We start from the raw sequence: 22,767 nt of genomic DNA, 5'->3' as shown, positions 1-22,767 counted from the left end.
ATTCCAGCTTTTGCTTCATCCAGTCCAGCATTTCTCATGATGTACTCTGCATAGAAGTTAAATAAGCAGGGTGACAATATACAGCTTTGACATACTCCTTTCCCGATTTGGAACCAGTCTGTTGTTCCATGTCCAGTTCTAACTGTTGCTTCTTGACCTGCATACAGATTTACCAGAAGGCAGGTAAGGTGGTCTGGTATTCACATCTCTTGAAGAATTTTCCACAGTTTGTTGTGATCCAGATAATCAAAGGCTTTGGTGTAGTCAATAAAGCAGAAGTAGATGTTTTTCTGGAACTCTCTTGCTTTTTCAATGTTCCAGTGGTTGTTGGCAATTTTATCTCTGGTTTCTCTGCCTTTTTGAAACCCAGCTTGAACATCTAGAAGTTCACAGTTCATGTACTGTTGAAGCCTTGCTTGGAGAATTTTGAGCATTACTTTGCTAGCGTGTGAGATGAGTGCAATTGTGCAGTAGTTTGAGCATTCTTTGGCATTGCCTTTCTTTGGGATTGGAATGAAAACTCACCTTTTCCAGTCCTGTCGCCACTGCTGAGTTTTCCAAATTTGCTGGCATATTGAGTGCAGCACTTTCACAGCATCATCTTTTAGGATTTGAAAAAGCTCAACTGGAATTCCATCACGTCCACTAGCTTTGTTCGTAGGATGCTTCCTAAGGCCCACTTGACTTCACATTCCAGGATGTCTGGCTCTAGGTGAGTGATCACACCATTGTGATTATCTGGGTCATGAAGATCTTTTTTGTTTGATTCTTCTGTGTATTCTTGCCACCTCTTCTTAATATCTTCTGTTTCTGTTAGGTCCATAGCATTTCTGTCCTTTATTGTGACCATCTTTGCATGAAGTGCCCTTGGTATCTCTAATTTTCTTGAAGGGATCTCTAATCTCTATTGTAGAACATCTAACATTTACTGACCACCAGTTACATGCCATACATTGGCTAGTATTTCCATAATGGTTTCTTTATGTGATATTGACAATACTGCACATTGGACATTGTTGGGAATTATTGTTTCTCATTTTTCAGAGGAGCCTCCTAAGGTTGTTCTATACTCCTTGAAATGGAAGGCATTATCTCCATTCCTTTGAAACTGAAAAAATGGTCTACTCTTGGACCAAAAGATCAAAGAATGAAAGTCAGAAAAGCATCAACACTAGAGAATAATGCTAATCAGGCCGTATATCACCCATTGTTCTTGCTTGTTACCAATAATTATTTGAAACTACAAATTATATGAAATTTCATCTAGTTGCAATAAAAAATGACCTCATTATGTAGTACCATAATTTCTGAGAGTAAGGAATGTTTTGTGCTGTTAATTCCGTAGTCCTGGTTAAAACTGTTAATTTGAAATTTGACATAGTGGCTTAGCTGTCATCTCTTGCATCTAGTTTACAAAAGTTCACAGTTTCCTGTTTTAAACCTATTTAGCTTATGGGAGAAATATACTATAATTTATATTTAAACTCAACCTACAAAACAAAATGAATCTACAAATTCAAGAAGTTGTTTTTGATCCTGAAAGTAAACAGGATATGCACTTTTTCATAATTAATATTTCCTATAATTGGGATTCTATGTACTTCCGGTATAATTAAGGAAGAGTTGGGTCATTCACATCTTCTGAAAATCTAGCTTATGTTGCCCTCTTAATGGTAAATTGAAGAGACTATCATTAGCAGTATTTCATAGGTAGGTTGTAATTGACTATTTTTTTTAATTTTTCAGCCCAGAGTTTTTCCCCTTTTATGATTTCTGAGTGTAATAAGAACTAGTTTGAAGCAGAAGTATAGTAGATGATGTCAAAGCCTTTGTCCCAGGCAAACTCTTGAGTTAAAGAATGAATAGAAGAATGAGTTGCGAAATGGTTAAATAACGACTGAAGATCAGTGGGAAGCGTTGACTGGTGAGCACTAGGGAAAAGGGTAGTAGGAGAGGGAGATCAATCAGGATTACAGTCGCCACAGCTGGAAGCGCCTTTTGTCTAGGATTGTAGCCGGGTTCAGGGAGCCAAAAACCAGATTAAGGAAAGTGTCTGAGCTCTTCTGGCAGCAAGTAGAGGCAGCAAGTAGAGGCAGCAAGTAAGGAGACAGCTGGACAACCTAGTCTGAACTTCAAGAAGGAAGTGTGTGAGCCAGAGACTGCTGGAGGGAGCCCCAGCCACAAGCACGATTTTCATTTTATTTAAAATTTTTAAATTTTTATTTGGCTGCTCTGGGTCTTCGTTGCTGCAGGTAGGCTTTTTCTGATTGCAGTGAGCAAGGGCTGCTCTCTAGTTGCAGTGGCTTTTCTTGTGGAGCACGAGATCTGAAGAGCAGGCTCAGTAGTTGTGGCGCTAGGGCTTGGTTGCCCCACAGCAGATGAAATCTTCCCTGACCAGGGATCGAATACATGTCCTCTGCATTGGCAGACAGGCTCCCAACCACTGGACTACCAGGGAAGTCCTATACATTTCATTTTAAAATGCAAATAATCAGAATCGCCCCCTCATCATTTATTTATTCAGCAATTATTTATTGAGCACATGCCAGGTACTAAACAAAAAAATGCTAAGCTCAGAGGCTTTAATAGATATTAAAAACAGACAGGGTCCTTCACATTTTGGACCTTATGATGTACAGAGGGGTGGGCAATAATGAAGGAATTGCACACATTTGTGTTGATTTGCAATTACGATGAGTGCTTCTGCTTTTCCCCAAAGAGAGATGCCTCACCCCGCCATGCCCTGTCCCAGGGTAGTGAAAAGTGTGTGAAAGTGTAAGTCGCTCAGTCATGTCCGACTCTTTGCGATCCCATGGACTGTAGCCTGCCAGGCTCCTCTATCCATGGAATTGTCCAGTCAAAAATACTGGAGTGGGTTGCCATTCCCTTCTCCAGGAGGTCTTCCTGACCCAGAGATTGAACCCGTGTCTTCTGCATTGCTGGCTGATTTTTCACTAGCAAAGTTTGGTCCATGCAAAAGGACCCTGTCCCTCCAATTCAGGACAATCCAGAAGGGCCATCCCAGCTCAGACCTCATGGAGTTGGTTAAGTTCTTGTTATGCCTACACCTCAGCTCAGTTTCCCCCTCTGCCTAAATCTGTTTCTTTCTCTTCTGCTCCCAAAGTAATGACCACCAGAGCACTCCTGTGTGCTAATCTCCACCTCAGAAATTGCTTCCCAGGGACCCCAGCCATAGGAGCAGGTTGTATGAGATAAACATAAACATGCTCTGAAAGCCGGGGCTCTTTAGCTGAACCCGGAAACTGGCTATGAGCTCCACCGCTCATCTGCCTGCTCACACACTAGGAGAGAGCGGGCGTAGAACCAGGATGGACGGCTGATGACCCTGCTCACTGTCCTGACATGGACCACTCACAGATCTCGTCTTGAGCCTTCAGTAAGTCCAGTGTTCAAATGTGCTGAGACATGGCCTGAAATTGGAAGAAATGAAAACATCATTTGCCCCTTTCAAGTTACTGATCCAGAGCTTGAGTCCGTTGAAAATAAGAAGACTATGACAGTCACAGAAATAGACAGAGATGGACAGGATAAATAGCCTAGAAATGGATTCTAGGTTGGAAAGAGCTGAAAAGGAAAAGAGAGATTCTGGGAAAATGGGTTAGTTATTTGGAAAAAGAAGTCAACTTAGATACTCAATTTCTACTGCAATAAGATGAAATAAAGAGGGAGAAAAGAAATAGATGTAAAATAAATATACATTTTTTAACATACAGAAAACAGAAGAAATATAGAGGAGTAAAAGAAAAACAAAAATTATAACAAACAAGTGCCAAAAACCAAACAGAACAAGTCTTTATATAGAAAGATGATAAAATCTATAGAAAAAATAGTAACACCCAACTTTTAAATGTGAAAGAATATGGATAATCCATAGTAAAAAGCCTATCAAGCATACATGTATTTATTACTGTTAATGAGAGTCAATAAGTTGTAACAATATACCTGTTTGTATCAATTTAGCAAATATATTTAAAATGACTATACCTATTGTTCATAATTTATCCATAGCAATTGGCACAACAATTCCCCTACTTTCTAGAAATTATCCTTCAGAAATAAGCAGAGCTAGAGATGAAAGCTTTATTTTTAGAGTGTTTACCTCCATGTTAATTTTAAAAGAAAAACGAGAAACAACCTAAAACTTTGACACTAGATAAGCAGTGAAATAAAGGACGGTATGCACATTCAAGTCATGTAGTGGTAAAAAATTCACATGCCAACGCAGGAGACACAAGAGACACTGGGTTCCATCCCTGGGTTGGGAAGATCCCAAGAGTAGGAAATGGCAAACTAGTATTCTTGCCTGGAGAATCCCGCGGACAGAGGAGCCTGGTGGGCTATAGTCCATGAGGTCACAAAGAGTTGGACACAACTGAGCGCGTGCATACACACACACACACGCACATGTACACACGTGCACACACACACGTGCGTGCACACACACACATAAATTCAGGTCACAACAGGAAAGAGCAGGCAAAGAGCGGGCTAATGACAGTAGTCTGTTTTTTCTGCTTGGATTTTTATGTATTTCTGGTGTCATTTTGCAGTGAGGGAGAATTTGATGGTTTGGGAGAGGGTGACAGACGTTCACACAGCAGCAGAGAAGTTAAGAATGTAAACTCAGGGCCTTTCCTGGTGGTCCAATGGTTAAGAATCTGCCTTGCGATGCAGAGGATGTGGGTTTGATCCCTGGTCGGGGAACTAAGATCCCATATGCCTGGAGCAACTAAGCCTGCCTGAGACGACTAGAGAGTCCCTGAGCCGCATGGAACAGCCCCACGTGACACGATGAAGATCCCCTGTACCACGGCTAAGACCTGCTGCAGCCAAATAAATATTTAATGAAGAATATTTTCTAAAAGAAGAATATTTAATATTTAGTAAACTCTGGGTTAGATTTCCATGGGTTCCCATTCAGTTCTGCTGCTTTACAATCTTATTCTGTGGGCAGTGAGGGAACCAATGCTGGCTTCTGTATTAATTAGGACAATGAACTTGAAATAGCTTAAAAAAAAAGTAGGAAGCAATCAGCAAGTGCTTCTGTAGCCTAGTGAAAAAGTGAAAGTAAAAGGCGCTCAGTCGTGTCCAACTCTTTGTGACCCCATGGACTACAGAGTCCATGGAATTCTCTAGGTCAGACTACTGGAGTGGGTAGCCTATACCTTTTCCAGTGGGTCTTCCTGACCAGGAATCAAACCAGGATCTCCTGCATTGCAGGCGTATTCTTTACCAGCTGAGCTATCAGGGAAGCCCTTTCCTAGCCTAGGTCACATGCAAGTGGATTGTCTTGGAGTATAATCCTAGAAGCAGGAATGAGAGGGAAGAATGGGGCTGGTTTTGGACCCACACTACAGGTCACTGGGGCTGGATCCCTCAGGGCCTTTAAAACTGTCTGCCCAGGAAATAGGAAGCAGGACATATCACACACTAGATCCCACCACTCTCGATCAAGTCGGCCCCCAAGCACTAACTCCTCCTGCACGTCAGGTGGTGTGTGTGACAGCTGAGGGAGCCCTCGGGTACCCACTCCAAGGTGTCAAAGGAGCACGTGAGTCACACCTGGTGCACTTAGGTTGCTCCTACGTGGTGATGGTTGAAACCTACAAAGCACTGGTGTCCACATGTAGGGGATAGGGCTCAGAGGGATACCAGACATGCCCCATACATGAGACTTTGGTGACTCAAAGAAGAGCGAGGACCCAGAAAGGCAGGAATAGAGCTGAACCCAATGAAACTAACCAGAAGTTCCAGTCCACCTGGACCTTCTCATTCTCGAATCTCTGTATCTCATTGGCTGAAGAGACATCACTTTTTCTCTGCATGATAGAAAACTTGTCTTTTAACAACTTCTACATTTTGCATCTTACAGTTTCATCCTCAGAAAATAAACTAATAGCGTTAGACCCACATCTAAAATGTCCCAGGGCAAAGCATCACTGACCTACTTAAGGTCAGGCATCTTAAAGAAAGGTGTCATGTCAGGACATGAAAGTGAAAGTGTTAATTGCTCAGTCGTGTCCAACTCTTTGCAACTCAGTGGGCTATAGCCCACCAGGCTCCTCTGTCCATGGGATTCTCTAGGCAAGAATACTGGAGTGGGTTGCCATTTCTTCTCCAGGGAATCTTCCTAACCCAGGGATCAAACCTGGGTCTCCCACATTGCAGGCAGATTCTTTACCGCCTGGGGCATAAAGTCCTCAAAATTAAAATTAATTTCTCCCTTCTCCTGGCTCCCACATTGTCTTCTCTCATGTTGGACAGTAATAATTTGCTTATGTGTTTGTCTCTCTCCCTCTGGACTTCAGAGTTCTTTGAGAGTAGGGACTTCATCTTCTTTCTGTTTGTTTTCTCAGGATCCAGCATGGTACATGGCACATAGTAGGTCCTCCGGTTTGGGGGAGAAGCAGATAATGAATTCAGCAAGTTTGTCCTCTGAAAGGCTAAAAGCACAGACATTTGTTGTAGGTCATGAAGGTTCTCACTGCTTATTCCTTGGAAATAAGCAAAGGATCCCAGAGATGTGTCCAGTGCAGCTAACTAGGATGCTGCTGACATTTCAGACTCACTGGACAACAACAAGCTCTACTCTTGTTTGCTTGTCAAGTTTGTCCACTCCTGTAAAAATCTCTATGGAGGATGATAGCATCTGTGGGAGATCGAGGTAAGAGATTTCCAGTGTAAGTCAAGTTGTAGTGTTATCTTTATTATCATCATTTCTTTTAGGAAGAAGAGTCTCTGACCCCGGAGAAAATTGTGGTCTGTCTCATAGGAGGCCACCTGAAAAACAGTACACAGTAAAAACAAAACACAAAATACAGAAAGCCTTCTGTAGAGGTGAGAGGTGATTTTTTCACACTTTTTTTTCTCACCTGATAAGTGATAGGGCACACTGTTAAATCTCCTTTGAAGGGTGTTTCACATAATCTTGATTTAAACATACCATTACCTAGATTTCAGTCCCAAAGGCAGAGTAGTTCTGAGCTACTCTATCAAAAAACAAACAAACAAACAAAAACCAAAAACCAGAATATAGTGCAATAATAGTTCAAAAGAACAGTTTTTTAAAAACTACTTTTCATAGTAACAATAGCTAGAATTCGGGAACAGCCTACTTTGTGCCAGAAAGCATCAGTGACATTTGATACAGGCCATCTAACGCTCACATCAGTCATGTGGGGATGGTGTTATTGAGAAAACTGAGACTCAAGAGAAGAATTATTTATTAAATGGAAATTAGATATAGGAGGGGAGACAGGTAGGTCTTTTCAGCATATGAATGAGTCTCCCAGCTTTCAAGGTGAACAAGAGCCAGATATGAAAGACTTCACATTGTATTATGTCATTGATTAAAATTCAAAAGGCTTTCCCTGGTGCTAAGTTGGTAAAGAAACTGCCTGTAATGCAGGAGACGTGCATTTGATCCCTGGGTCAGGAAGATCCCCTGAAGAAGGAAATGGCAACCCACTCCAGTATTCTTGCCTGGGAAATCCCATGGACAGAGGAGCCTGGTGGGCTATAGCCCATGGGGTCACGGAGAGTCAGACATGACTTAGTGACTAAACAACAACAACAGAGTTCAAAAGCAGGCAAAACTAATAAATCCTCATAGAAGTCATGAGAGTAGTTACCTTTGTGGGGTGAGTCTGGATAGGAAGGGTTATCAGGGAACCCTCTAGATGACTACAAGTGTTTTATATCTTGACGTGGATGGTGGTTCAAAAGCATGGACACATGTTAAAAAGTCATTCATCTGCACAAGTATCTGTGCCCTTTTCTATATATAAGTTGTACCTCTTAAAACGTTAAAGAGAGAAGGGGGAAAGGAATTAGAGTTCAGCTCTGTTTAGTTCCAAAGGCTCTCTTTTTCCACTATACACTATTTCCACAATGTTTCAAAAGTTTATGTTCAACATAGACTGTGGGATATTGCACAGAAAAGTCTCACAGATACTTTAATAAACTATTGCAAATAAGCTTATGTGACAGAAATTGCAGAGTACAGGAGTGGTTGTGATAGGATAATACAGCAGCTAGGACTGGTTTAGAAAGAGTTTTGTGAGCCTTGTTCAAGCAAAGTGTTTTATTTATATGGGGAACCACTGAGGAATTTGATATGACAAGCTTTATGATCATATTGCCATTGTTGGTGAGATGGATGAGAGACGAAGGATGGAAGGGTGCAGGAAAGGTCAGGGAGCAGAGAGTGGGTTGGAAAGCTATGGTCATTGTCTCTGTTGTTGGACTGCGAATGGCAACGGTGTGGTTTAGAAGAAACAAACTTCCTTTTAGCGGACATTGTGAGTGACTGGATGTGGGCAATGAAGTTTCCCAATGGCTCAGTGGTAAAAAATCCTCCTGCAATGCACGAGACACAGGAGACATGGGTTGGATCTGTGGCTTGGGAACATCGAGGAAGGGCATGGCAACCCACTCCAGTATTCTTGCCTGGAGAATTCCATGGACAGAGGAGCCTGGTGGGCTACAGTCCCTTGAGTGGCAGAGTTGGTCATGACCGAAACAACTGAACAGAACACACAACACAAAGATGGGGTGGACAGGAGCTCTGGTATGACTTGGTGGGCTAATTCCAAGTAAAGGGGGCTCTACTCACCTAGAGCCAGACATCCTGGAATGTGAAGTCAAGTGGGCCTGAAAAAGCATCACTACAAACAAAACTAGGGGAGGTGATGGAATTCTAGCTGAGCTATTTCATATCCTAAAGATGATGCTGTGATAGTGCTTCACTCAATATGCCAGCAAATTTGGAAAGCTCAGCAGTGGCCACAGGACTGGAAAAGGTCAGTTTTCATTCCAATCCCAAAGAAAGGCAAAGCCAAAGAATGTCCAAACTACCACACAATTGCACTCATTCCACATGCTAGCAAAGTAATGCTCAAAACCCTTTAAGTTACGCTTCAATAGTACGTGAACTGAGAACTTCCAGATGTACAAGCTGGATTTAGAAAAGGCAGAGGAACCAGAGATCAAATTGCCAATATCCACTGGATCATAGAAAAAGCTAAAGAATTCCAGTAAAACATCTACTTCTGCTTCATTGACTATGCTTCATTGACTGTGTGAATCACAACAAACTGTGGAAAATTCTCAAAGAGATGGGAATACCAGACCACCTTAACCACCTCCCATGAAACCTGTATGTAGGTTAGGAACCAACAGTTAGAACTGGACATGGAACAGCGGACTGGTTCCAAATTGGGAAGGAAGTATACAAAGCTGTATATTATCATCCTGCTTATTTAACTTATATGCAGAGTACATCATAAGGAACACTGGGCTGGATGAAGCACAAGCTGGAATCAAGATTGTGGGGGAGAAATATCAATAACCTCAGATATGTAGATGACACAACCCTTATGGCAGAAAGTGAAGAGGAACTAAAGAGCCTTTTGATGAAAGTGAAAGAAGAGAATGAAAAACCAGGCTTAAAACTCAACATTAAAAAAATGAAGATCATGGCATCCAGTCACATCACTGTATGGCAAATAGATGGGGAAATGGTGGAAACAGTGACAGACTATTTTTGGGGGGCTCCAAAATCACTGTGGATGGTGACTGCAGCCATGAAATTAAAAGACGCTTGCTCCTTGGAAGAAAAGGTATGACAAACCTAGAGAGAGTATTAAAAAGCAGAGACATTGCTTGGTTGACAAAGGTCTGTATGGTCAAAGCTATGGTTTTTCCAGTAGTCATGTATGGATGTGAGAGCCGGACAATAAAAAAGGCTGAAGAATTGATGCCTTCGAACTGTGGTATTGGAAAAGACTCTTGAGAGTCCCTTGGATAGCAAGGAGATCAAACCAGTCAGTTCTAAAGGAAATCAACCTGAATATTCACTGAAAGAACTTTTGCTGAAACTGAAGCTCCAATACTTTGGCCACCTCATGCAAAGAGCCAACACAGGAAAGACTGTGATGCTGGGAAAGACTGAAGGCAGGAGAAGGGGACAACAGAGTATAAAATGGTTGGATGGCATTACCAATTCAATGGACATGAGTTTGAACAAGTTTCAGGAGATGATGAAGGTCAGGGAAGCCTGGCATGCTGCAGTCCATGGGGTCACAAAGAGTTGGACACAGCTGAGCGACTGAACACCAACAGTGACAAGTAACCATCAGGGAGACAGGGACAAAGTGCAGTCCTCTGGGCAGAGGCTGACGCTTGACAGCTTGTTGAGGCTCCAGGCAAGTAACTTGGGGTTCAGGGAAGAGCTAGAGTGTTGTCATGGGCTTAATAGTGTATCCCCAATTCATATGTTGAAGTCCTGACCCCCAGGACCTCAGAATGTGACTTTATTTGGAGATAGGGTCTTTTAGAAGGTAATTAAGTTAAAAGAAGGTCATTAGGGTAGGCCCTAGCCCAGTACAACTGATCTTCTGATGAGAAAAGGAAACGTGGACACACACACACACTGCAAGAAGACCACGTGGAGAGATGGCGAGTAGACAGCATCAACATGCTCGGACAAGCAGCCCGGAAGACTTGCCAAAACCTTGGATGCTGATCCTGGACTGCTTGCCTCCAGTTGTAAGAACACAAGTGTCTGTGGTTTAAGCCACCCCGCATGTGGTACTTTGTAATGGCAACCCTGGCAAACAAGCACAGATGTCATCCTGGACTTCAGGCCATTTAAATCACAGAAGGCACAGCCGTGGGCACCAGGGGCTAAATCACAGTTCAGAACGCAGGCAGGGCTTCTAGCCAAGAAGTGGTTCCAAAGTCCATCTACTCGTAGGGATGGGGCTGTTAACATTCCTCTGAATTTAATTCTTGTTGGTACAAAGACTGGGCAGAGCAGCGCCACAGCTGGATTAAAGGTACGGTCTTTCATGGAATCAACCTAAATGTCCATCGATAGATGAATGAAAAAAGAAGATGAGGTACATATACACAGTGGAATATTACTCAGCCATTCAAAAAAAATGCCACTGGCAGCAACGTCGATGGACCAAGAGATAGATTATCATATTAAGTGAAGTCAGAATGTCACATGATATCACTAATATGTGGAGTCTAAAATATGACACAAACAAACATATGCACAAAACAGGAACAGACTCACAGAAAGAACAGACTTGTGGTTGCCAAGGGGGAGAGGGCTGGGGGAGGAATAGAGTGGGAGGCTGGGGTTAGCAAAAGAAAACTATTATACATAGGGTGGATATACAACAAGGTCCTACTGTATCCATCCATGGATCCTCAAGGCAAGAACACTGGAGTAGGTTGCCATTCTCTTTTCCGGGAGATCTTCCCGCCCCAGGGATTGAACCTGGGTCTACTGCATTGCAGGCAGATTTTTTTACCATCTGAGCCACCAGGGAAGCCATTGTATAGCACAGGGAATATATTCAATATCCTATGATAAGTCAAAATGGAAAAGAATACAAATAAAGAAAACATTCACTTCACTGTACAGCAGAAATTAACACCACATTGTAAATCAACTATACTTCAGTAAAAAATAAATCACACACACAAAAACTGTAGAATTTTTAATTTCAATGATAGGCAGAGTTAGAAGCAAGCTGGGGCTGACTAACCATTTCAATTTCAAAAAATAATGAGATATCAACTCTGAGCAAAAAGGGATGCTAGATCCAGTCAGAACTGACTTGATAAACAAAATATTTGTTTACATTTGCACATTCTTTGGATACTAGACCAAAAAATAAGTATACAGGGGCTTCCCTAGTGGTCCAGTGGTTAAGGATCTGCCTGCCAACACAGGGGACACGGGTTCGATCCCTAGTACATGGAGGATTCCACATACTGTGGAGCAACCAAGGCCCTGTGCCACAGCTACCGAGCCCGCCCACTGTAGAGCCTGTGCTCTGCAACAAGAGAAGCCCCTGCAATGAGAAGCCTGCACCACAACCAAGGGAATAGTTTCCCCACTCGCTGCAACTACAGAAAGCCTGTGTGTAGCAACAAAGACTCAGCACAGCCAAAAAAACACAAAACCCCCAATAAATATATGCATAGCATACCCACACACGTATTCCATCTACATACTACACATCTCACATGCTCTGTCGTGGGTCAGCCTGTCTTTGCTTCCTGGGGTCCTCCATCTTCCTCCTAACTTCCTCTCTGTCTCATTACGGCTCCCTAGTAATGAGGGTCAAGGGCAGATCACTTGAAGCATAAATCACCATGACTTTCTCATTGGTCTGTACACACCTAGAAATCCTTCTGGACTCCTTTCTGTTAAATACAATAGGAAGTCTAGATCCTCCCTTTATAATTACTCTCTGAGTCACCCTTTCTTGGTACATTTCACATATCCCAGTTTCAGTTATCTGATTCTGCCTCAACAGTTGCGATAGCTTCCTGACTCTTCTGCTCACCTCTTGGCTCTCTAAATCTGTCCTACAGAAAATCTTTGAAAAACAGCACTTTGACCACAATGCCATTTTCTATTATACTTGCTAGCCTTCAGCTGCTTATAGCAACACATTCAGCACCCTCTGTCTAATGCTTAAGGCTTTGGGAATCTGTTTTGTTTTTTCCCATCTTATTTATACCCATCCTCACTTCCCCACATTCATTGAGGTGGTTTCAGGCATTGCCCACCCTGATGCCCGCAGAGCATTCATGAGTATCCCTGTGCTTTTGCTCCTGTGTGTCTCTCCCTTCCCCGTCTTTTCCACGTCACACTGTCCTTCAAGAACATCTCGAACCCCAGAGGTGTCTGCTCCTTCTTCTCCTAGCATGACAAGCCTTCTTCTCTGCTTACCTGTGTTACCCATCTTTCAAAGTCAACCTTAATTTATCCTCATCTTTGACATCTTTCCTAACCAGCCCAACACTCAGACCTTGGTGACAGCAACCGTGGGGCCATTAGGGTCTGATGTCTGAAACCCACTGATCAGTGATCCGTGGCTGACCGGTGGCTGAACCCCACTGATCGGTGGCTGACAGTTGCAGCTCATTCCCAGGACGATGGGCCCTCCTCCCTCTTCTACTCCTGGGGCAGTGAGCCCCTCAGTCCCAAATTGTGTATTCATAGTGTGATTGCTTACAAAGTTCCTTCGGTTTTGAATTGTCAATTACATTTCTATGATTTAACTTAAAAAAAAAAAAAAGACTTCTCTTTCCCAGGCAGACTGTAAAGACTTTGTCCCCAGACGACCTAGTTTCATGTGAGGGAGGAGATGGAATATACTGTCTGGTACCAGGCAGTGAGGTGCTGCTTTTGCCAGTACTTCTCATAGTGTAATGGTCCAGCTGTCTGCTGCAGAACTACAAGCCTTATATTGCCCAGCTTTAAGCCCTAAGAAAGAGCCTGGAGTTGGTAACAGAGGCATCAATGGTTTAATGGACAGGGGGGTCTTACACGTCTGAAGAAGGGCCCTGGACCAACGTCCCACTGTCTGGACAGAGGGCAGGATGTGGTGGCAGTCTTCGCTCCCCAGGGACAGGGGGATATTGTCAGTTCTAGAAATAATGGATGTCAAGCTGGCTCTTGGTTACCATGGAAACTAGCAGAGGGGCACGCCCTTCACCGTTCCTTGTATTAGAACAATTACAAGCTGGGGCAGGAGCAAGTACATAGCAAGGTCAGAGTAGCTACAGGTGAAGCTGGTGCTGGTTGGGCAGGGGATGTAGAGAGCAAGAGAACAGTCATTTTGTGTGGCCTGACCATACACTGTTTTATGGGGCACATAAAAACCATGATTTTACAGATATTCTTGCTTCAGTTCAGTTCAGTCTCTCAGTTGTGTCCGACTCTTTGCAACTCCATGAATCACAAGCACGCCAGGCCTCCCTGTCCATCACCAACTCCCGGAGTTCACTCAAACTCATGTCCATCGAGTGCGTGATGCCATCCAGCCATCTCATCCTCTGTCATCCCCTTCTCCTCCTGCCCCCAATCCCTCCCAGCACTACGGTCTTTTCCAATGAGTCAACTCTTCACGTGAGGTGGCCAAAGTATTGGAATTTCAGCTTCAGCATCAGTCCTTCCAAGGGACTCTCAAGAGTCTTCTCCAACACCACAGTTCAAAAGCATCATTTCTTTGGCACTCAGCTTTCTTCACAGTCCAACTCTCACATCCATACATGACCACTGGAAAAACAATAGCCTTGACTAGATGGACCTTTGTTGGCAAAGTAATATCTCTGCTTTTCAATATGCTATCTAGGTTGGTCATAACTTTCCTTCCAAAGAGTAAGTGTCTTTTAATATCATAGCTACAATCACCATCTGCAGTGATTTTGGAGCCCCCAAAAATAAAGTCTGACACTGTTCTTGCTTAGAATAAGGCTAAAGTAGGGAGTGTCCATTTAAGGTATTTTTAAAAATTCACTTTATTTAAATAAAAAATTGATAATGGTTCAAGTGATAGTTATGGCAAAAACTATGGAAGTGGGACACGAATGACTGAAAGAGTGTTAGATGGTATATTTATTTCTCACAACAACCTTGCAAATTAGAAACAAAAGTCCGGAGAAACGTTGGGACTTAGCCAACCTAGAAAGCGAATAGGTCATGAAACAGGATTCAGGTGAAGGTACTTACGTCTCTGACTAATGCTCTCCAAGGTTCCCCCTTTACCAGGATGCTTTTTTTTGTATAAGGAATTTTTCGTTCAACTACTGACGTGTGTGACTGACTCATATTGTTTTTTACCCCACCTCATCTCCTCAAAAATATTTACTTCCTAAATTAAATCCTTCCCCTCCCGAATGAATTTGGTGTGTTTTTAAACACACTTATAAAACATACAGGGAACAGGGCCCGATTTCCTGCCTGGCTGAGTAAAACAGTAATTCTCCAGCTTGGCACCTCACCCTGCAGCTGTGATAAGGGCCGTTATGCCCAAATAGGCCCTTAAACGGAAGACCTGCTGAGCAGAGACCCACTTTCCCAGCCCTGCTCCACCTCGTCAGCTTCTCTGCCAACTGACCAGGCGGAAGAAGCAGCAGGGGAGGAGGGCCTGCAGGTAGGTGGGGAGGGGATCGTTTTTTTTGAAAGCCTTAAATCCCTCACAGGGAAGCAGCAGCTGCTCCTCGTTTTTCCAACATCTGTCCCATCTGTCCCCCTGCGCACCCCACCCTTCGGGGGCTGGAGTTAGCTACATGTAAGCATAAGAAGGGGGCCTTTCTGAAGGCTGCTTGGTGAATGGGTATGGGCATCATTGTTACCCTGAAAGTTTCTACTGAGAAGGGGGCAGTTGGGGTTCTTGAGGACGATGGCTATCACCTTCCTTCATTTTTCTCACACATTTAACAGCTTCAGTCGACAGAGTGGGGATTTGTAGCATCATCCAAGGGTATCATTTCACAGGACAGAAGTGCCCCTTGAGCCCACTTCCTACTTGTAACCTCCAGGAGAGGCATAGGCTTCCGATGGGGGCGGGGGCGGGAGCAAGATGCTGCATATGGTACAAAGTTGCTGCACCGCCTCGAAGAACTGCTCGCCGCATTTCGCAGCGCACTGCTCCTCACCAACACTGTGCTTTTTCAGAATTAGAGATTTCATTTTTATCCAGTTGTTTCCCCCTAGAATTCAGAACCGAGGCTGGAACCTGGCAGGCCTGACACAGACACTTCTGAATCAACGAACGTTAACGAAGTGCAAACAAAGGAGCAGGCTGGCTTCTCAGGTTCGAAGGCAGGAATGCAGAGAGAGGGTTGGGATTGAATGGAGTCGTCCGGGGGTGTGGATGCCCGCCCGCAACCTCAAAGACCCAGGCGGGCAGCCGGCTCACAGGCTCGCGCCCCGCGCGCCTGCGGGGTCCAGGCGGCCACGCCCTCTCCCGGGGCTTCCCTCGGGAGAGCCCCTCCGCTCCGGTCACGCGGCTAGGGACGGGTCGGGAGTGCGCAGGCGCGGCGGGCGGCGGAAGTCGCGACCGGGAAGTAAGAGGCGCCGGAGCCGCCTCGCTTTGCGCAGGGCGCCGCGCTCCTCCTCTCGCCCCCGTGGGCCGCCCCGCCCCGCCTCCCGTGCGGCCCCGCCCCACACACTCTCGCAGGAGGCCGCGCGGCTGCCGCCTCCCGCGCGTGGACATGGCGCTCGACCCCTCAGGTAAGGCGCGGGAGGCGGGGGCGCGGAGCCGGGGGGCGTGCAGGGGGCGGGGCGGGCTGGGAGGCGCGACGCCGAGGCCGCCCCGCCCTCCCGGCCCTCGGGCGCTCGGCGCTGGGGTAGGGGCAGCGGTCTGACGGGGCTTGCGGGTGTTCACCTTCCTAGCGCCTGCCGCCTCGCCGCCATTCTCTTTGGGCCCTTGGGGTCACAGGCTCCTTTAAGTATCTGTGGTCCGACTCGAACGCACTGACCAGGACGGGGCCGTTCCGCTGGAAAGTGTCCCCAGAGAGCCGGTGGCTCGCCGTGACTTCCGCGCGCCCGCCGCTACGCGACGCCGCCGCAGGGCTCCCCTCGGTACCCGGCGCTGGGATGCTCGCTGAACGGCGGGAGCGCTGGGGGGATTTGGGACATGCCCTTCGTATCAATATTATACGTGTGAAAACTCAAGGCGTTGGGAGGAGGACTGGCTTCCAACCTTTGGAGAGCCAGAAGGGACACAGCCTCTCTGTGGGCCCGAGGAGAAAGAAGTAGACGAGTCTCGTGGCTGGGGGAGCCGAGTCCGGCTGGGACTCAGAGAACCCCATGTCCAGGCCTCATGGAGTAAACAGATACTTGTTGCGAACTCACTGTCTCTTCTAGGCCTTGGGAAACTGGTCTATAGGACAGAAAGACCCCACTCTGTCTAGATCTTGTGTTCTGAGGGTGCAAGAAAAGACATCCCCCCCCCCCCCCCCACACACACACACACACTTTACAGATAGTGGTAAACGTTATGAGGAAGATAAGCGGTGTCAGAGGTCCGGAGTATGGAGGAGATGCATAAGTAGAGATGCTGGGAAAGTAGATAGAACCTACATGTTGCAGTTCCGGAAGGCCCTGATAAGTGCGCATTTGGGCTTTTCTTGATGTTAACAAAAACCTATGGAGGCTTTTAAAGAGGGCAGTGACATGATGGCGATGTATACCTTTACCGCTCTGGTAGCGGTGCTAGCCTTGCAGAGGGGCCACGAGTGGAATGTTAAGACACACTGGCAGCGGTTCAGGCCAAATGTGTTGGTATGTGTTGGCCTGGGATAGTATTAGGGAAAAAATGGGGAGAAATACAAACCTTCAGAAGATGTTTTGGAGGAGAAATTGACAGGACTCGCTGTTTCATTGAGTAAGGGTGGTGAGCAAAAGGGAGGCACAGAGAATTCCTAGGCTCTGCAACTGGATAACTGATAATAGATCCAACAACACGCTAACCATTGGAAACTCAGACGAGCAGACTCGGAAGCAAGATTGGAATGGAAAGTTAGAGACCGGACTCAGCTAGTAGGACTATTTTTGAAAAATTTCTTTGTTTAGACTCCAGAATACAAATATACTGAGGTCCACTCTTTTAATTTGTGTTTGGTTCATAGATTGAAGCATATAAAATGTTTTGATATTTGTTTTGCTTCTTACAGTACACAGTGGTATGTTTCTTGCTAAATGAGTAGTATGCCAAATGAAGCTTATGTAGGAGCATCTATTTTCCCATTGGTTTATGTTAGATTTTTAAAAATCTTTATACAAGTTTGATCTTCATTTGGCAGCAGCCTTTAACTTTGTACGGTCCATTTTTCTCAAAAAACTCTCAACCCAACAATGCGTACTTTTAAATGTAGTTTTATTTAAGCAATTTCCCTTTTTGTTAATGTTGAGGTAATAACAACACTCTTTGGAAGCTTATCAGCCGTAATTCTGTCCACTATTTTCTCTTACTATTTGAATGCAGAGAGAAAAAGCTGGAGAATGCAAAACACCCAGAGAAGGTGACTGAGGAGAGAGGGAAAAAAAAAAAAAATACTAGTAGCTGTTTGCACTAGCAGATGTTCAGACTTACTTTGCCCAAGCCTCTGGTGATTTAAAATAGTCCACAGGGAGTTCTAACCTGCAGAGTATTGCCAGGGCTCTGAACTCTCCTGGGTTGGGTTTATTGACTTGACCTTCAGCTTTGTTTTCTTAGCAGCCAGGGAAGTTTGCCTGAATCCTTAGCCCTAAGTGGGACTTTTGATAACACAGTAATGACTCAAGAAATACACAGTATAGGTCATTCTCCTATGAAAGGACTTAAGCAGTTTAAGTATATAGTATGTATATTGTATGTACTGTATATATTTAAAAATCCAGTCAAACTGAGGAGACTGAAATTTTAGAGGTTGTTTATTGATCATCTGTAGAAACAGTGTTACAGGTGACACCTATTTTTTTTAAAAGATCTTATAAACATTGTATTGAGCAAAAAGGGAAATCACCAAACCAAATCTGTAGCACACCATTTATGTAGATTATAAACCATGCACACAAACAGCACAATCTGTTTTCTAAGGATGTGTGTGCTCAGTCATGCCTAACTCTTTGCAGCCCCGTGGACTGTAGCTCATGTGGTACTTGTTAAAGTAGGATTTCCAGAAATATAAAATGATTATTTACGGTAATACAAAGTGGATATTTGTTCAAGATTTTCTCCAACTCAGTAGTGAGGGAACCAGTAAAATGTAAAAAACTACGTGAAAAACATTGGAACGGTAGATACATAGAAAATGTCATAGATCGTTGGCTTAGGTAAAAGCTGATTAATTTCAATAGGGCTATGAAGTGTTACTTGGGGGGTTGCCTTTCCACTGGTTAGAAATTATTTCTGTCTCGATTGGACAGAGTTCTAGAACTTAACCTCTGCCCCTAACAAGTTGTAAACTAGCCCAGTCACGGGAAGCCCAGCCCAATCTGTCCTGAAAGGACATCCGTGAAGCCTTTGCTGCTTCCAGAGTTCAGAGAAATCATCTGACATAATTAGTCCTGGGTGACAACTCACAGGAACCTGGGCCTGAGAAGCTTCTTACTTTTCCTAATAACTAGGAGAGAGTTCTTTCTGCCCCATTTGTTCTTCTACTCTTTCCCCTTTGAGCTGAGTAGAGGGTTTCCCTTCCCATCTGTTGCTCAGTCTGCAGCAGGCAGCAGGGGAGACGTTTCTTTAAGCGCATGCGTGGCCTTTTGTGGCTCCCTCCGTGGGTGTTTTCTTCCAGAAACCTACTTGGGAGGAATGGGTAGTGAGCAGGCTCAGGGTGGGAAGTGGGCTCAGGAATTTCATGACATCCCATGAGTACAGGTTTTGAGTGTGTGTATCCTGGGAGGATGGCATCTTGTCACTCTGGGAATACTTAGGTTGCACGGGTTCTTTCAGTGGTTCCCATGGAGATGGAGGGAGATGGGCTGTAGGTATACCAGCGCTCAGTCACTAGAAAAAGCCACTTTTGGAGTTAGACAGCTAAACAGGTTGGGAGGATCTGTTGCTGTTTTTTTCCTGAGCATTGTGTGATTAATATGTAAAAAAAAGAACAAATACTATAATGTAGTTGATTAGAAATTTTTTTATTTTGTAACTGCTTCTGTGTTTTTACAGTATCCTGTTAGATACAAATTACATTCATGGTTCAGAGGTAAACATCTGACTTCCATGTTTTATAAATTTTTAAGGTCAAAGCATGTTTGCACTACTGCAAAATACATTGTTTTTGTTTGCCTCAATTGATTAATTTCACAACCTGAAATTGTTCTCCGAAATTGAAAAGCCCTGGCATGAGCAGGGAGCACAAGGGAGAGAGAAGCTTTGAGGCCACAGCGGCACGTGTGTGGAGGCCCTGGGGTTTGGGCTGTGGGTCACAAAATGGCTCTTAAACCCATTTGTGGGGGGTTGGATTTTATCCAGGAAGAGCAGGGTGACACTGCGAGTGCTTAGGGAAGGGAGTGACAGTAGACTTCTTCTTCACTGTGCTTTGCTCTGACTTTTGATCAGACGGCGATCGAGATCTCAGCTGAACCCTCTGCATCGAGGTGTCAGACCTGGAGGCAGCGGCGAGGTCTGCTGCTAGTGGGTGGCTCTAACTTTGACCACCCAGCCAGTGTCTTGCCCAGTGTCTTTGCTGTCTTTTTCCTTTCCTATAATTAATAAGCACTCTGTGGGCTTCGCAGGTGGCTCAGTGGTTAAGAATCTGCCTATAGTGCGGGAGTCACAGGAGACAAGGGTTCGGTCCCAGGATTGGGATGATCCCCTGGAGGAGGGCATGGCAACCCACTCCAGTCTTCTTGCCTGGAGAATCCCCATGGACAGAGGAGCCTGGTGGGCGACAGTCCATGGGGTCGCAGGGCCAGACACGATTGAAGTGACTTAGCATGGCATGGTGCGGGGAGACCACTGAAGACTATGTGGATGTTCATTCCTCATCAGAAAACTCGTTTTGATGGAGCCTCTGTTGATGATTTTTGCAGGATTCAGTCTTTCCTGTGATGGTTGCAAAATGATTTTCTACTTCCAACATTCTTTCCACGTAGATGGTTATCTCTCCATTAGACAGTTGTTGACACTTTGCTGTAAACAAGAAAACACTTTGTTTCTTATTAATATTATTGGCATGGATTCAGGAATTTGTTTTCTCAATGGTGTATCATTCGTCAGTGTAAATATTTCGGTGCTCACATTTTCCCAGATTTGGCCACCTAGAGTTGCTTCAGACCAGCTTCTGGGTCCTTGTGATGTGCTCCCATCTTTTTTTGAGCGTTTCCTTCACTTCTCACACAGAAAGTACTGGCCCCTCTGGGACCTCCCCAGCCCAGCCACAGGATTATTCATGTTTCGGACAAGCCCTGGTTCCTTTGTTTGGGTGGTCTTGGAGCACAATATGTGGGCCCCTGGGTGCCACGTGAGTTTTCCATGTGCAGGGATTGATCTTGGAGCGCAAACGTTCGGGGGAGAGAAGGGAGTAGGAGCTGAAGGGAGGAGGCTGAGTAAGGGTGTGGTATGGGGGATTGTCTAGCTTCCGAAGCAAAAGAATCGGCCTTTGTGACCCCCTGTCTGTCAGCCCTTGCCCACTGCAGGAGGAGGGAGAGGGGCCTGGAGAAGGAAAAGTTCCAGGTGCTACCACCCACGGCCCAGGCGGGGTGCTGGGAAGGTTGCAGGCGGGGTGAGCAGGCTCTCATTCTCTTCCGTCTCTGCTACAGGGAGAGACACCAGCAGTTTAGTTCCATTCACTCACTCAGTCATGTCCGACTCTTTGTGACCCCATGGACTGCAGCACGCCAGGCCTCCCTGTCCATCACCAACTCCCGGAGTTTACTCAAACTCATGTCCTTTGAGTTGGTGATGCCATCCAGCCATCTCATCCTCTGTCACCCCCTTCTCCTCCCACCTTCAATCTTTCCCAGCATCAGGGTCTTTTGAAGTGAAGTGAAGTCGCTCAGTCGTGTCTGACTCTTTGTGACCCCATGGACTGCAGCCTACTACGCTCCTCTGTCCATGGGATTTTCCAGGCAAGAGTACTGGAGTGGGTTGCCATTTCCTTCTCCAGAGGATCTTCCTGACCCAGGGATCGAACCCAGGTCTCCCGCACTGTAGGCAGACGCTTTATCATCTGAGCCACCAGGGAAGTCCACAGTGAGTCAATTCTTCACATCAGGTGGCCAGAGGATTGGAGTTTCAGCTTCAGCATCAGTCCTTCCAATGAATATTGAGGACTGATCTCCCTTAGGATGGACTGGTTGGATCTTCTTGCAGTCTAAGGGAGTCTCAAGAGTCTTCTCCAACACCACAGTTCAAAAGCATCAATTCTTTGGCGCTCAGCTTTCTTTATAGTCCAACTCTCACATCTATACATGACTACTGGAAAAGCCATGGCTCTGACTAGACGAACCTTTGTTGGCAAAGTAATGTCTCTGCTTTTTAATAAGCTGTCTGGGTTGGTTATAACTTTCCTTCCAAGGAGTAAGCGTTTTTTAATTTCATGGCTGCAGTCACCATCTTCAGTGATTTTGGAGCCCCCAAAAATAAAGTCTGACACTGTTTCCACTGTTTCCCCATCTATTTCCCATGAAGTGCTGGGACCAGATGCCATGATCTTAGTTTTCTGAATATTGAGTTTTAAGCCAACTTTTTCACTCTCCTCTTTCACTTTCATCGAGAGGCCCTTGGATTCTTCTTTGCTTTCTGCCATAAGGGTGGTGTCATCTGCATATCTGAGGTTTTTGATATTTCTCCCTGCAGTCTTGATTCCAGCTTGTGCTTCTTCCAGCCCAGCGTTTCTCATGATGTACTCTGCATATAAGTTAAATAAGCAGGGTGACAATATACAGCCTTGACGTACTCCTTTCCTGATTTGGAACCAGTTTGTTGTTTCAGCCTGTAAGTAACTGATCTGAGACTGTTAGGAATTTTAGTATGTGCAATGAGAGTTTGAATCAGGTGGGCAAGTCAGGTAGGAAGGAGGACCCCTGCGCACATATGAAAATACACGTGTGTGCACTGTGTCCAGGAATATCATGGGGTTGTGATAAAGAAGTGTAGGTAACACCGGCCTAAGATATACTTTATTGTTTAGTTGCAAAGTTGTGTCTGACTCTTTTGCAACCCCGTGGACAGTGGCTCCTCTACCCGTAGGATAACAGATGCCAAATTGTGTGCGCGCTCTCTCCTTTTTTTCCTTTTTGCCTCTAGGCCTTTGACATGCTGTTCCTTCTCTTTGGAGTGTTTCCCTTTCTGTCCCACCCTCACATCTAAGTCTTATTCCTTTTTGAAATCAGTTTCATAGAAGGCCTTCCCTGATGTCACTGCCTCCGGTCTTTATTTTAATATTTTAACAAAAATTTATTTTAATATATGGGATTTTAAAAACCACCAAAATGTC

The 22,767-nt window shown here is 45.0% G+C and overlaps 1 protein-coding gene across 2 annotated transcripts in view; it reads left to right on the top strand.

Annotated features, from left to right (window-relative positions):
• Positions 1 to 15,830: 15,830 nt before the first annotated feature.
• CMC1 (C-X9-C motif containing 1) overlaps positions 15,831 to 22,767 on the top strand; it is a 76,329-nt gene continuing 69,392 nt past the window's right edge. Inside the window, exon 1 of one of the 2 annotated variants that reach the window (XM_027522875.1) lies at positions 15,831 to 16,069. In XM_027522875.1, the coding sequence (XP_027378676.1) occupies positions 16,051 to 16,069 (19 nt within the window). In that variant the 5' untranslated portion in view covers positions 15,831 to 16,050. The remainder of the gene's footprint in view (positions 16,070 to 22,767) is intronic. The other variant, XM_027522876.1, reaches the window with a different exon arrangement.

Source organism: Bos indicus x Bos taurus, chromosome 22 (genome assembly GCF_003369695.1).
Source record: "Bos indicus x Bos taurus breed Angus x Brahman F1 hybrid chromosome 22, Bos_hybrid_MaternalHap_v2.0, whole genome shotgun sequence".
Lineage (NCBI taxonomy): Eukaryota > Metazoa > Chordata > Mammalia > Artiodactyla > Bovidae > Bos > Bos indicus x Bos taurus.
Note: the sequence above shows the minus strand (reverse complement) of the source record. Positions and strands in the feature narration are given on the sequence as shown.